Source organism: Mytilus trossulus, chromosome 12 (assembly GCF_036588685.1).
Source record: "Mytilus trossulus isolate FHL-02 chromosome 12, PNRI_Mtr1.1.1.hap1, whole genome shotgun sequence".
NCBI classification, from domain to species: Eukaryota; Metazoa; Mollusca; class Bivalvia; order Mytilida; family Mytilidae; genus Mytilus; species Mytilus trossulus.
In genome coordinates this window covers 9,901,588-9,915,117 of record NC_086384.1, presented here as the reverse complement: position 1 = coordinate 9,915,117, position 13,530 = coordinate 9,901,588, and the positions used below count along the sequence as shown (strand labels likewise).

Here is a 13,530-nt window from a genome sequence, read left to right as displayed (position 1 = left end):
ATACGCCTTATTTTTAGTCCAGATTTTTAGTATTCGTATTGTATTTTAGAAAGTCCTACTGATTAAAATACTACAATAGGTAACAATTTGACAATTTAGTAGTGTCAACCCTGTGATAATGACCCGTGTATATAGCATATTAATCCTGAATACACCGTTTGGTGGTGCGCCTGTCAAATGCAGAACGTACAGATAAGGTAATAGGTAACAGGTGAATATACTATTGTTATCGGTATCGGACTCGACCCGGAACTTCTTAATTATTGGCAATATTAATTACGTGGAAAACAAAAGGGCCTGGAGTGGTGTAATTTTTAATCTACACCTTTGTACTATATAAGTTATATATAAAGTTGAATTCTGTGATTCGTCGTTTTTACGTGATGACGGCTGACAAATTGGACCTCGTAATTTAAGTATTATAGATGCTTTGAAGGAATGCACCAATGGTAAACTATTCAACGAAATATGTACGTTAAATTCCACTAATATTTCTACGATCGATAAAGAAGGAATACGACAGAAGATATGGAAAAGGAGACATGTTAATAAGCACCATGTCGTAAATGAGATAACTTTTTATTATAATTCTCGAGTTATTCCCCCAGAATTAGATGTGCAGGCTACAACAATAGCTTACATACCTTCGAGAGTATACATTCATTTTCTAAGGTTTCTCTGTTTATATCGATTACAGGAAGATTTTCAGTGTATGCAAGCAATTGATGACCTTCGGTTATCCGTATCTAGAACACATCTTGAAGAACATGGATGTGCTGTCGGAGAAGCCTACCATTGTTTAGCAACAGCTTTGTGGATCTTTGGACAACTGAAAGAGGCTCGATTTTATTTTGCTAAATCGAACGCATATAAAGAAAAAAATAAGGGTTTTTATTTCTAACTATCATTCTCATGTCATTTTATTTATTTCCTTTTGTAACATCTTTTGACATCGGACTCGGATTTCTATTGAACTGAGTCTTGATGTGAGTATTGTTATGCGTCTTTTTGGTGGAGGTTTGCGATCTCATAAACAAGTGTAACCCCGCCGCAATTTTGCCCCAATCCCAAGTTAGCAGCCTCTGGGCTTTTTTAGTCTTGTATGATTTTTAATTTTAGTTTCTTGTGTATAATTCGGAGTTTAGTATGACGTCCATTATCACTATACTTGTATACATATTTTTTAAAGGGCTAGCTGAAGGACGCCTCCGGTTGCGGGAGTTTCTCACTACATTGAAGACCCATTGGTGGCCTTTGGCTGTTGTCTGATCTATGGTCGGTTTGTTATCGCTTTGACACAATCCTCATTTCCTGTGTAAATTTCCAAATATCTATGACTTCCATGAATTATTTCGAATCTAATAGGACAAAATACGGTATTTTAAAAACTGAAGCGAGGGTTGGTATGCCGTGTGTGTGGCTGTTTCTGTTTACTCCATGTGATAAATAAAGCTCTAATAATTTAATAAATCTGTAGCTTGCATGAATGATTTCGTGATTAACCGCTAGAAAAAAATCTGTTTAATTCGTTCAATTCTCAAACCCAACATTTTCCATTTTTGATTATCATGTTGTTTCCCGTAAGTTTCCGACAAATTCAAATTCGACATTTTGTAATTAAGAAGCATGTTGACTTTTTGAAATCAGGAAATTTACGAATAATGCAATAGAAAAGAAGTAAAACAAACACTACTTCAAAAATCAATTATAATACAATATTATACCAATTTCGATGGATCACGCAGCAGAAAACTTTCAACTCTATCGTTTCTTTTTTATTTGTATGAAGGCGTGTTTTGAAATGAGACAAAAACATTAATTGACTTTCGCGGATTTTTATTTTATTTTCATTTTGTTGATTTCTTCGAGCTCTTGTGCATCAAACAGGAACTAGATTCTTTCCAGTTACTTTGGAATTTTTGTGGAAAGACCTTCAAGTGTTCTCTGAACAATATTATTTTTGATTTTAACAATGAGTTTCTTAAAAGAGCATTTTTAGAATACTAGTCAAAGCAAGTGATTAAGTGTTTGCCGTTTCTTGTTGTGTTACATATTTGGTTTTCGTTCATTATTTTGTACATAAATTATGACACTAACTTTCTCGTTTGATGTTTAAACATTTGTCATTTCGGGGCCTTTTATATTTTACTATGCGGTTCGGGCTTTGCTCATTGTGTAAGGCCGTACGGTGACCCATAGCTGTTAATTTATGTGTTAATTTGTCACTTGTGGCGAGTTGTCTCATTGACAATCATATTTCAATCATCGTCGTATATTTGAATGTGACGTTTGGCCCACCAATTTCTTCAGAACATGCTTTTACCAAGTCAGAAAATTTATAATTAATTACTATTCGTTCTGTTTGTCGATAACGATTGGTTTTATCACTATTCTAATTTACCTTAGAGTTTTTAAATCTATTAAAAACTTTTTTATTAAATAGATTTATATTAGAAGTTACACTAACGCTGATCTTTTCTACACTTTATGTTTTATAAGTCACAGACTATTGAAATGTATTTAAACAACTCCAATAATGAAAGTGAGTGTAAGTTTTAAAAAAATGTGAATAAATCAAACATCACTTGTGATATCATGACAAAAGCCTATTGGTGAAGTATTTTTAGGGAGGGTTTTCCAAACTACATCCGCGAACGTGATTATTCTACAAGAGATCTTTTGTTGTCATGAAATAAAAAATATGACGGACGGAAACAACTTCTTGACAATAGTTAAATAAAACATTTAACGTGATAACTTTTTATGCATGAAAAGTGGATCTAACATAAGTTTTTTTTACTTTAAGGAAGACAACGCCCATATAAAATATATATAGTTTTATTTTCCTCAATTGGTATTACAAAACAAGGCAGAATTAAAAACGTACTTCATACCAAGATTATCATCAAAGTACTCTAAGTATCCTATTCAGCAACAGTTTGTGTAGAAATATCATAAATTGAAGATTCAGCCAAAAGTTGATTTAAATTTTGGAATGAAAAAGTCTATCGTAGATACCCTTTTTTTAATTTTGTTTTTTTTAATAATTATAACAATATGTCTTAAAAATTTATTTGAAGTAAATTCATCAGATATTAAAATTGTTCAAACATTTTTTTCTTTTTGTGCAAACATATTTTATCCCATTGTTTAAGTTTAATTTCTAATAGAACATTTATTAAACATTTGGACTGTACATAAAGATGAAAAGACAGACATTTGGTATTCAAGAGCTTGTAAAACGTCGCCAGTGTCTGAGTAGAAAGCTGATTACGCTGAGTTAAATCAAAGAACGTCTCGTCCTATTTAAAAGAAAAGTTCATCGGAAGATATCAAGACCTTGCATTGGTGATACATTTTTTTTAGCTTTTCGTTATATATTTGTTTGTTTTATAGTGAATAAGATTATAATGTTAAAAACATATACTAAGTGTTTGATGCCAAGTATTAATTAAGTTGTATGCATATGTTATTTAATCAATTGAGCACCTAGTAATTTCACATATATGAATAGGAAAAAACCGAAGTAGATTTTGAAAAAGATTCCGTACCATGGAAATTCATGAATGAATTATTAGACTTTTTCAATTTTGAACCCTCTATAAAAGACCTTTTACACAAATATAAGGAAATCAGTATTCAAAAACTGTTTAATGTTTGATTTCTTTGAGATTCAAAGAGGCTGTAGGCAAGGAGATCCTTTATCACCTAAAATTTTACTTTATGACCTGAAATTTTATGATTTTTAATCAGAAAGAACAATAAAGATAAAGCAATTAAAACGATGACACAGAATATCTTTTCTCCAAATACGCAGATAACAAATCAATAATACTTAACAGTACTACCAAATATCTAGATGCATCTCCTCGCTTACTCCTACAGTCGGTTTGTTGTCGCTTTGACACATTCCGAATTTTGTTTTTTAATTTTATTAGAAAATATGCTGAAATGTCTGGTCTCCATACATACTAGGTCAAATCAATGGTGGTGTGGATAGGCAAAGCATAATACATTCAAGACACCATGTGTGTACAATGGAGATTGAAATGGGTTACAGTAGGTTAACATTACTAGGAAAACATTCTTGTTCGGTGTGAGCCAAGGCTACGTGTTGAAGGCCGTACTTTAACCTATAATGGTTTAATTTTTAAATTGTTATTTGGATGGAGAGTTGTCTCATTGGCACTCACACCACATCTTCCTATATCTATTGTTAATTTGCATAAAATGGAATTGTTGAACTATGGTCTACGAATTCAATGTAATAAAGATGTGTCCTAAAAACATTAAAATCGGTTCGAAAAATAACAATAATCAAACGCGTATCATTTCAAAATTGAATCATCTGTTTTAACATTACAGGCACCATGCAAAAATACTTTAAACCAACTAACTAACAAAGTTTATTCATTTGAAAAACAAACCGTACAAGTGAAAAAGAGAAATATCATCTTCTGAACACAAATTAAGAGGGTTGAAAATGATGAATATTGAAAAATATATAAAAGGATTGAAAGTAATACGGATTATACGATTGAAAAACAGAAAACTATATAAGCTATTAGACAGTACTGACATAAATAGTAATGAAAACCTAGTGTATTTCAGCCCAACAATAAGACGTATAAACCCTTTTTTCCCCCAAACACATCCGCGAACGTGATTATTCTACAAGTGATCTTTTGTTGTCATGAAATTAAAAATATGGTAACGAGATCTTACGAAAGGAAACAAATTCTTGACAATAGTTAAATAAAACTTTTAACGTGATAACTTTTTATGCATGAAAAGTGGATCTAACATAAAGTTATTATACTTTAAGGAAGAAAACGCTCATGTAAACCGTACTAGTTTTATTTTCCTCATTTGGTATTACAACACGAGGCAGAATTAAAAACGTACTTCATACCAAGATTATCTTCAAAATACTCTAAGTATCCTATTCAGCATCAGTTTGTGTAGAAATATCATAAGAGGTCTTTAAAGCTTGGACAGAATTACAAAATAAATTTATACCAAAAATTGAAGACGAGTTTGTATCAGATTAGTTCTGGAATAATGAATACATTGAAATACGAACAACATCTATTTTCTATAAAGACCGGGCATACACAGGGATCTTTTTTAAAAGATGATTTATTAAACGATGAGGGAAAACTAATAACTTTTCAACAATTTCAAAACATTTATAAAATTAAGTCAAACTTTTAACTTAAAATTTGATAATTTCATCAGAAAAATCATATAAAAATATTTCTTAAGAACGATATATTAGTAAACAATCTTTATAAAACACAAGGACTAATTATTCAAAATACTACAAGAAATTGTTTTTATAAAAAAGAAGGCTCAAAACATATATTTAAGGTTTTAATAGAAAAAAGCAGTACTTAAAATAAATGTGAAGAAAAATGGTCCTTAGCACTGAACAATAATTCTGAATTGAAAACTGTGCATATTATGTCTTTATTTTTAACCATGTTTTTTTTTACTCCACAAAAAAAGCGCAAAACTCTACTGGTTTCAGTATAGAGTAATACACAGAATATTGGACACAAATAATTATTTATTTAAAATACAAATAAAACAAAGCGATAAATATACTTTCTGCAATGAAGTTACCGAAGAAATTGAACACATATTGTGGATATGCCATGAAATAGCAGATCTATAGCTAAAAAAACTAATAATAGTATTATGGAAATTCTTTATCTTTAGAACAAAACAGTATTAGTTAGTCTATTATTCCGGGGGGAAGGGGAGATATGAGTACCCCGAAACACTTGCTGATTAATTATTTTAGAAGTTTCTCGTTTTAAGATACATATGTTTACCTCGATTTAGTTCAAGAAACAACATGCAAATAAAATATGAGTAAATACAATTAGCATTAATTCTAACAAGAAACAGTATAATTACAGGTATGATGCTGGTAACAACTGAATTGCATTCAAAATAGTTTCTAGACTTTTGAATACTTTTGCCCATTGTTAGATTTTTTCAAATTACTACAGTTTTTTTTTAATAAAAACACATTTGAATTTGAATTTGACTTTCAAATTGACAATTATGGTCTTGTTCAGTCATCTGGTTTGAAAATTCATGTGATCTTTTCCATCTCTTCGCGTCCACAATAAACTGTTTCAAATATCTCATATATACAAAGTCTGTTTTATATTGTTTCCGGTCAGTCGAAACAAATGGCCGTCATGATATACGGGTACAACACACTAATCAAAATGCATATATATTTCACAAAAATTATAACTTCTTTCATGCATTTTTGCTCTCAATGAGGATGTTTTAGTAATTGTCATGTGTGAGCCTACACATGTATTATCTTAAAAGCTATATCAGATAAGTAGTAGCTGATTGCTTTCAATATGTTAAACAAAGAGTTTTCTCATTCTAATAATCACACATAGATTTTCTCTTTCACATACATTGTTTTAAGTAGTTTCCTCTCAGGAAATTACGACGGAAGGGGAAAACTGTATAATGTTAAGGAAAATACATTGTGCTACTATAAAAAGACTTGTGTATTGTTATCTGGATTCTTACTTTATACTGTTTTAAAAGGCAGACCACCAAAATTGATATCTATCTTAGTACAAATTATTGGAGTTTGATCAAAGTCAGAAGTATTTTAAATTCCATACTTAAACACATTTTTCATTGCAATGCATGTACAAAGTTAGTGTACAATACATGTATTTCGGATAAGGAATGTAAAGGTGAAACAGAGATTTCTAACGAGTTCCAGTCGAGAGAATTTAAATTGTTTAATCTCCTCCATGCGATACAAGGTTTTGTTCCATAGATCTGACTCTTTTTTTTATATACACTCCATGTAAATGACTATATAACTGTCACTATCCTTTGATTCGTATTGATACGATTGTTTGTCATTATGGAAAATACGCAATGTTTAAAAGAGATAAACTACAGTGGTTCATATATTATAAATACATTCTGTAACTTCACTTATTTTTACAGATGGAGACTGACAAAGACATTTGCAGAAGACTTTACCATTGTTTGTGTGAGACAATAGGATCAGAGGAAGTCGTAAAAGTAAGAAGACAATTCTACGCGTCCGTAGATCACTTCGCAGAAAGGAAAGAAATTACACTTATCAGTAGTGGTAGCAGGGCAGAAGGCTTAGACATGCAGAGTGATTTAGACTTGATGTGTTTATTGAACTTTGTGAATGTGAGTGAAGAAAGAACGGAAGATTCGTTTCTTATTCCGAATAACTTTGTGATGGAAATAGACGACTGTAAACCTTGCTTTACCCATCTAAAAGGGAACAGTTGTCATTATAATTTTATGACTCATTGGTTTTCTACTCCATTTGGACAAGGATTGTCGCTTGAAAGTGAACGTGTTAGATATTTGTTTCTTTCGATTATTAGACTTTTCACGCCAGTGAACTTACATGGTCCTTGTGCATCAAACAATGATTTTGACGGAGATGGTATGACTGATATAACTATATCTCTGCGCTGTCCAGTTTGGATTAAACAAGCACAGCCATGGATAAAAAGGGAACGATACTGGCCCCCGAAGCAAGTTGTGTCATGCATTTGCAGTTATGGTATTTTATTGGTACCAATTGGTTCTAAGGAATCGCCAAATGAACATTTGGAATGGAGAATTTCTTTTTCTGTGGCAGAAAAGCATCTGATATTCTCGTTTACACATACTCAACTTTTATGTTATGCTCTTTTGAAATTGATGCTGAAGCAAGTTATTGAAAGAGAAGAAAAATTTAAAGGATTACTATGTTCGTTTTTCATGAAAACCATAGTTTTCTGGGTTTCTGAGGAATTCGATTCATCCCTATGGCGATCTGATAATATGCTGTTTTGTTTCATGAATTGTTTCAAACGACTTATTTATTGCATTACCTACAAATGTCTTCCTCATTATTTTATAATTGAAAACAACTTGTTTGAATGTAGGTTTAACAGACAACAACATCAGGACTTTTTAATTTTTCTAAATGACTTGTATTCGAAAGGAATATATTGTTTTTTAAATTGTAATGTGCTATTGAAATTCTTCAACAACGCTCCTATTATTTCAAGGACGTCCGATATTGATATTGTTTGCCGTAAACTTAATGCCATTTCTATTCAATATGCACGACCGTACCTCCGGCTGTTGGGAATGATCAGTATAGTAGACATACCATCTCAGCAATTAAAAAAAGGACACTTATTTATCAAGAGATTTTTCAATATTAAACACAATGATTTCTTGCCGTTTATAGTTTTTGTGATATTCGGTCAGCTTGTAGGCAAAAGCATGGATATTTACGCCAATTATCCTAACAAATATGGAAATAAACTATCGAAGCAATACTTACCGTTCTTGTTCCTGGGACTACGCGGTGATGCAGTTTCAGGTTGGATGTACTTAGCAACATACTACTATTGTATTGGACAGTATACTACTTCTCTCAAGCTAATAATTTATGCTTTAAAACAATGCACTCATGACAAAATACTTGCCCCTGGTAGTAAACTTTCTATCCATCAATTATCTGTGATTGAGAAGGAAGGAATACGAAGAAAGATATGGAACAGCAGACATTTCTACAAGCGTCATGTTATAAATGAAATATATTTTTATTATAATTCTCGCGTTATTCCTCGTGAGTTGGATGTACAGGCTACCATACTAGCTTACATACCTCCAATCGTCTATATTCATTTTCTACGATTCCTATGCTTTTACAGATTACATGAAGATTCCATGTGTATGCATGCCATTCGTGACTTACGGATGTCTGTCATTAGACCACATGTTGGTCATTCAGTTGGAGATGCCTACCATTGCTTAGCAGTAGCATTGTTGATTGTTGGACAAAAGAAGGAGGCTCAATTTTATTTTGATCTATCAACTGCAAAAAAATTAACGTTAAAGGACATTTACTTTTAAACTCGTAAATATTTATAAATATTTCAATCATTAAATTAAACCTGAATTTTAATCATATTTATCTTCTTTTGATGAGTTATTGTTTTTGTTTACAATGCAAACATAGAAAATATTTCAACCCCACACAAAGACAGATGTGCGAGACATTGCATTCCTTCATAATTAAAACCTCCTAGAAATATACTACCATTGGATATATAATTCGTCATTCTTGATTCTACTTTATGTATTTGTTACAGGCATTTTCTAAATTTAGGCATTTTGTAAAATGACTGAATTTTCAGGCAATTTATAAAATGCCTAAACTTGACAGGCATTTTACAAAATGACTAAAAATACCTAGTCATTTTGTAAAATGACTGAAATTTAGAAGCAAAATTTAACAAATTGCCTGTTCAGTTTCAGGCAATTTGTAGAAGAAGGACATTGACAATGGTGGACAAAAACACAATGTCTTGCATAGAAAATAACTAATGGTTTCGTAGAATTAATTTATTTTCAAAAACCATCTGGGAAGGTTTGTTTGTCATATGATATATTATTTTTAGTAAAACTAGTACATAAAGTTCGTACTCAATTTGTAATTTATATACCAGAAGTGAATTTATGATTATATTGTCAAAATTGCAAAAAGACAAATTGTTTTGTCAATAGAACAAAATTAATAGAGTTTTTTTTTAGAAATTCTAGATTCAAAACAGTAGGGTGAAAAATTTGTAGACAAAAAAGATTTTTTTTAATTGACTGATTGCTGTAGAGTTCTTAATGTGAAAAAAGTTTTGTATTTGAATAAAATATGGCAATATATTTAATGTTCCCTTTCAGAAATAATGAGAATTTTAAAATGGGAAATCCACATCGAAACAAACTCCCCTCTACAATATGGGTTTCGCCATACAAGGCTCCGTTTTGTTGTGCTGCAAATATATGGTTGGCTGTGTCATCTGATACGTTTTTCAATCAGTATAGCCTATTGCAAATTTTTGCTACTTTTAAATCTATATGGTCCAGTATATGAATTGAAGAAAATTTTGGTTAAAGATTACATTTTTTTATATTGAATATAAAGGGCAATAACTTCATATTGTAGAGGAAAAATAAGATATTCATGTGTGACGTGTGTGCTTATTGCAAACCACAATCATGTCGAAAGTTAAGTGTTTCTCATTAAAGGTAATGAAACGGCAAAATACATGTATATCATGATTCTGGTTTCTCAAACTTTGGTTGAAGTGCTAAACCCAGATTTAACGCCAAACTATGTATTTACAAAAAATCAGCACAAATATTGTGTAACAGTTCTGTCATCCAAACTTTTTGAGAAATGAAAAAATTATTTTAGAGTTTTTTGGAATAATCCAGTAAAGTTTGTTAAATCTCTTCTTTTTTAATTCAGTAATTTTCAAAAATAAAACTGCTCCGGTGTTGAAAGCTTTTAATTGTTTAACATTTCATTCTATAAAACCATTTCAGGCATTTTGCAGAATGCCTATCAATTTTTCCAGGCATTTTGTAAAATGCCTAGAAAAATTAGTGATTTTGTATAATGACTGAATTTTGCAGGCATTCTAGAAAATGCCTTAAATTTTCAGGCATTATACAAAATGCCTAAATTTAGAAAATGACTGTAACATATATAAATATATTGTTGAATGGTTTATGTGTCGCCAATAACAATATCTGTTCTAGAAATTGTCAAGATGCTTAAGGGGAGGAGTCAAAGTAATTAGTTGTTTAGTCTAAAGATATGTAAGAGCTCCATTTTATAAGATTAAATCATAAAAATGGAAACACTCTGAATGAAACTTTGAACATTAAAAACTTTTGTAATGAGTTTTAATTTCAAATGTCATTGTTACATGTACATCTAGGAATCTTATTATTATTCAGTTTTTAATACCGACTATTTGTTTGGATTGTTTTATTCTAACATAATTAACTTTTTCTTAAAATTGTTTTTTTTTTATTATTTAGATATTTTTAAAGGTTTACTTTTTATGAATGAAAAATTAATAAATATACAAATAAGACTAATATTTCATGCTAAAATGTTTGATGAAGTATTATGTTTAAAGATTTTATAATTGTTCAACATAACAAAATTTGTAAAAAGTATTTTAACCAGAGGCTCTACAGAGCTTTTGTTGCTCACCTTGGTCCATGTGCATATTCAACAAAGGACAACATTGTAAAAAGGAATAGAATTAATGACATAAATCTCTTTTGTTAATCTCGTATTGTTGTTTTGTGTCTCTCTATCTTGTTCAGTTTTTACCCAACACGAAAGAAGATAAAAAAAAATCCCAATAATTCAAAATTTGGTGACTATGTGGAACGCATCTATTCATTGAACTAGAGATAAAGGATACAACAGATACAGTTAAGTCGGCTTCATATCTTGACTTACATCTAGAAATTGACAATGAGGGTCGGTTGAAAAAAAAACTTGATGAGAGATGATTTCAGCTTTCCAATTGTGAACTTTTCAGTTCTAGGTAGCAACATTCCATCAGCACCTGGATACGGTATATATATCTCCCAATTGATAGGATATTCCTGTGCTTGTATTTCCTATCATGATTTTCTTGATAGAGGGTTGCTGCTCACAAGGAAGGAATTAAACCAAGAGTTTCAAATGGTGAAGTTGAAATCACCCCTTCGTAAATTTTACATACGCCATCACGAGTTGGTTGACCGTTATGGAATTACCGTTTTATAAATGATATCGGATATGTTCCTTATGTCGTAACTACAATCCCATTCCCTTTCATGAATGTGACCTACTACCGAATTAGACTACTTACCGGATTTGAGATATCACATAAGCAACACGACGGAAGCAGGATCTGCTTACCCTTGCGGAACACCTGAGATCACCCCTGGTTTTTGGTGGGGTTCGTGTTGTTTATTCTTTTGGTTTCTATGTTGTGTATTGTGTACTATTGTTTGTCTGTTTGTCTTTTTCATTTTAGCCATGGTGTTGTCAGTTTATTTTAAATTTATGAGTTTGACTGTCCCTTTGGTATCTTTTGTCCCTCTGTTATAACCATTTGGTCAATGTCTCTGCTGGTGGACATTTTGTCTCGAGGACATCATCCGCCCAGTAGCAAAACTACAATTGCATGAATTTACGAAGATGAATCAGGAAACTTGATCGGACGTCGTTCAATATAAAAAAGTCGTCTGATACGGCAGGTGTCTCCTCATCACCAGAAATGACAAATATTTCAAATATGACTCATTCAGTTCATCGTCGTAGTGACAATAGCAAACTTACACATATACAGCCATGTTCAGTTATCCTTTAAGACATTATAGTTTTTGATGACACAGTACAAAACTGTCGCATTTCGAAATGTGAGACCAAAGGCAAACTTGTGCAATTTTTATTACAGATGCTGAATTCACTAGCAATTTGACCATATCGAAGTCATATTTTACCAGTAGTCACGATGATCTGAATTGTAAATCGATAAATGTTGTCTATGGATTGGAATGCAACCTTTGCTGATTGATATACGTCGATGAAACGAAAGGCAGTGTAAACAAACGTATGTGCGGTCATAGATCAGATATTAAACACATTGCTAACGACATTCTATTTATAGTTGTCAAAAGTACCAGGATTATAATTTGATACGCCAGACGCGCGTTTCGTCTAATTAAGACTCATCAGTGACGCTCAGATCAAAATAGTTAAAAAGCCAAAACAAATACAAAGTTGAAAAGCATTGAGGACCCGAAATTAAAATAAGTTGTGCCAAATACGGCTAAGGTAATCTACTCCTGGGGAAAGAAAATTTTTAGTTTTTCGAAAAATTTAAAGTTTTGTAAACAGAAAATTTATAAAAATGACCGTACAATTTATATTCATGTCAACACCGAAGTGCTGACTACTGGGCTGGTGATACCCTCGGAGACGAAACGTCCACCAGCGGTGGCATCGCCCCAGTGGTGTAAATAGTTATCAAAAGTACCAAGATTATAATTTTAAACGCCAGACGTGCGTTTCGTCTACATAAGACTTATCAGTGACGCTCAGATCAAAACAAATACAAAGTTGAAGAACATTGAGGACCCAAAATTAAAAAAAGTTGTGCCAAATACGGCTAAGGTAATCTACTCTTGGGGTAAGAAAATCCATAGTTTTTCGAAAAATTCAAAGTTTTGTACACAGAAAATTTATAAAAATGACCGTATAATTGATATTCATATCAACACCGAAGTGCTGACTACTGGGCTGGTGATACCCTCTGGGACGAAACGTCCACCAGCAGCTACCATCATTTCAATCAGCCCGATCATTCCATCGTTTCTATGACAGTTGGCATTATCGAAAAGATAGACCATAGCTCTAACAATCCTAATCTTTCACCGACTCTCCGTAGACAAAAAGCAGAATACTGGATTAGACAATGTGGAACTGCGACACCTTATTGTTGCAATGACAAAATTGATGGTATAGGTATTCTATCTAGTCCTTAGTGTAACTCGGTGAATGTCATGAATATTTTCAACTCGACTCCACGACGTAGACGCAGTCATGGTCATCGCTATTATACATCAGCTTCTCTGCATGAT

At 31.9% G+C, this 13,530-nt stretch overlaps 1 protein-coding gene across 1 annotated transcript; it reads left to right on the top strand.

Moving 5' to 3' along the window:
- Nucleotides 1-6,504: 6,504 nt before the first annotated feature.
- On the top strand, nucleotides 6,505-8,990 carry LOC134692978 (uncharacterized). Its single transcript, XM_063553646.1, has 2 exons — nucleotides 6,505-6,637; nucleotides 7,000-8,990. Exon 2 carries the CDS (start codon nucleotides 7,000-7,002, stop codon nucleotides 8,947-8,949), a length of 1,950 nt encoding a protein of 649 aa, XP_063409716.1. The 5' UTR covers nucleotides 6,505-6,637; the 3' UTR covers nucleotides 8,950-8,990.
- The last annotated feature ends 4,540 nt before the right edge of the window (nucleotides 8,991-13,530 follow it).

Bases quoted from the DNA above. Each gene is read 5' to 3' on its own strand.
- LOC134692978 (XM_063553646.1), top strand. From the start codon at position 7,000: ATGGAGACTGACAAAGACATTTGCAGAAGACTTTACCATTGTTTGTGT.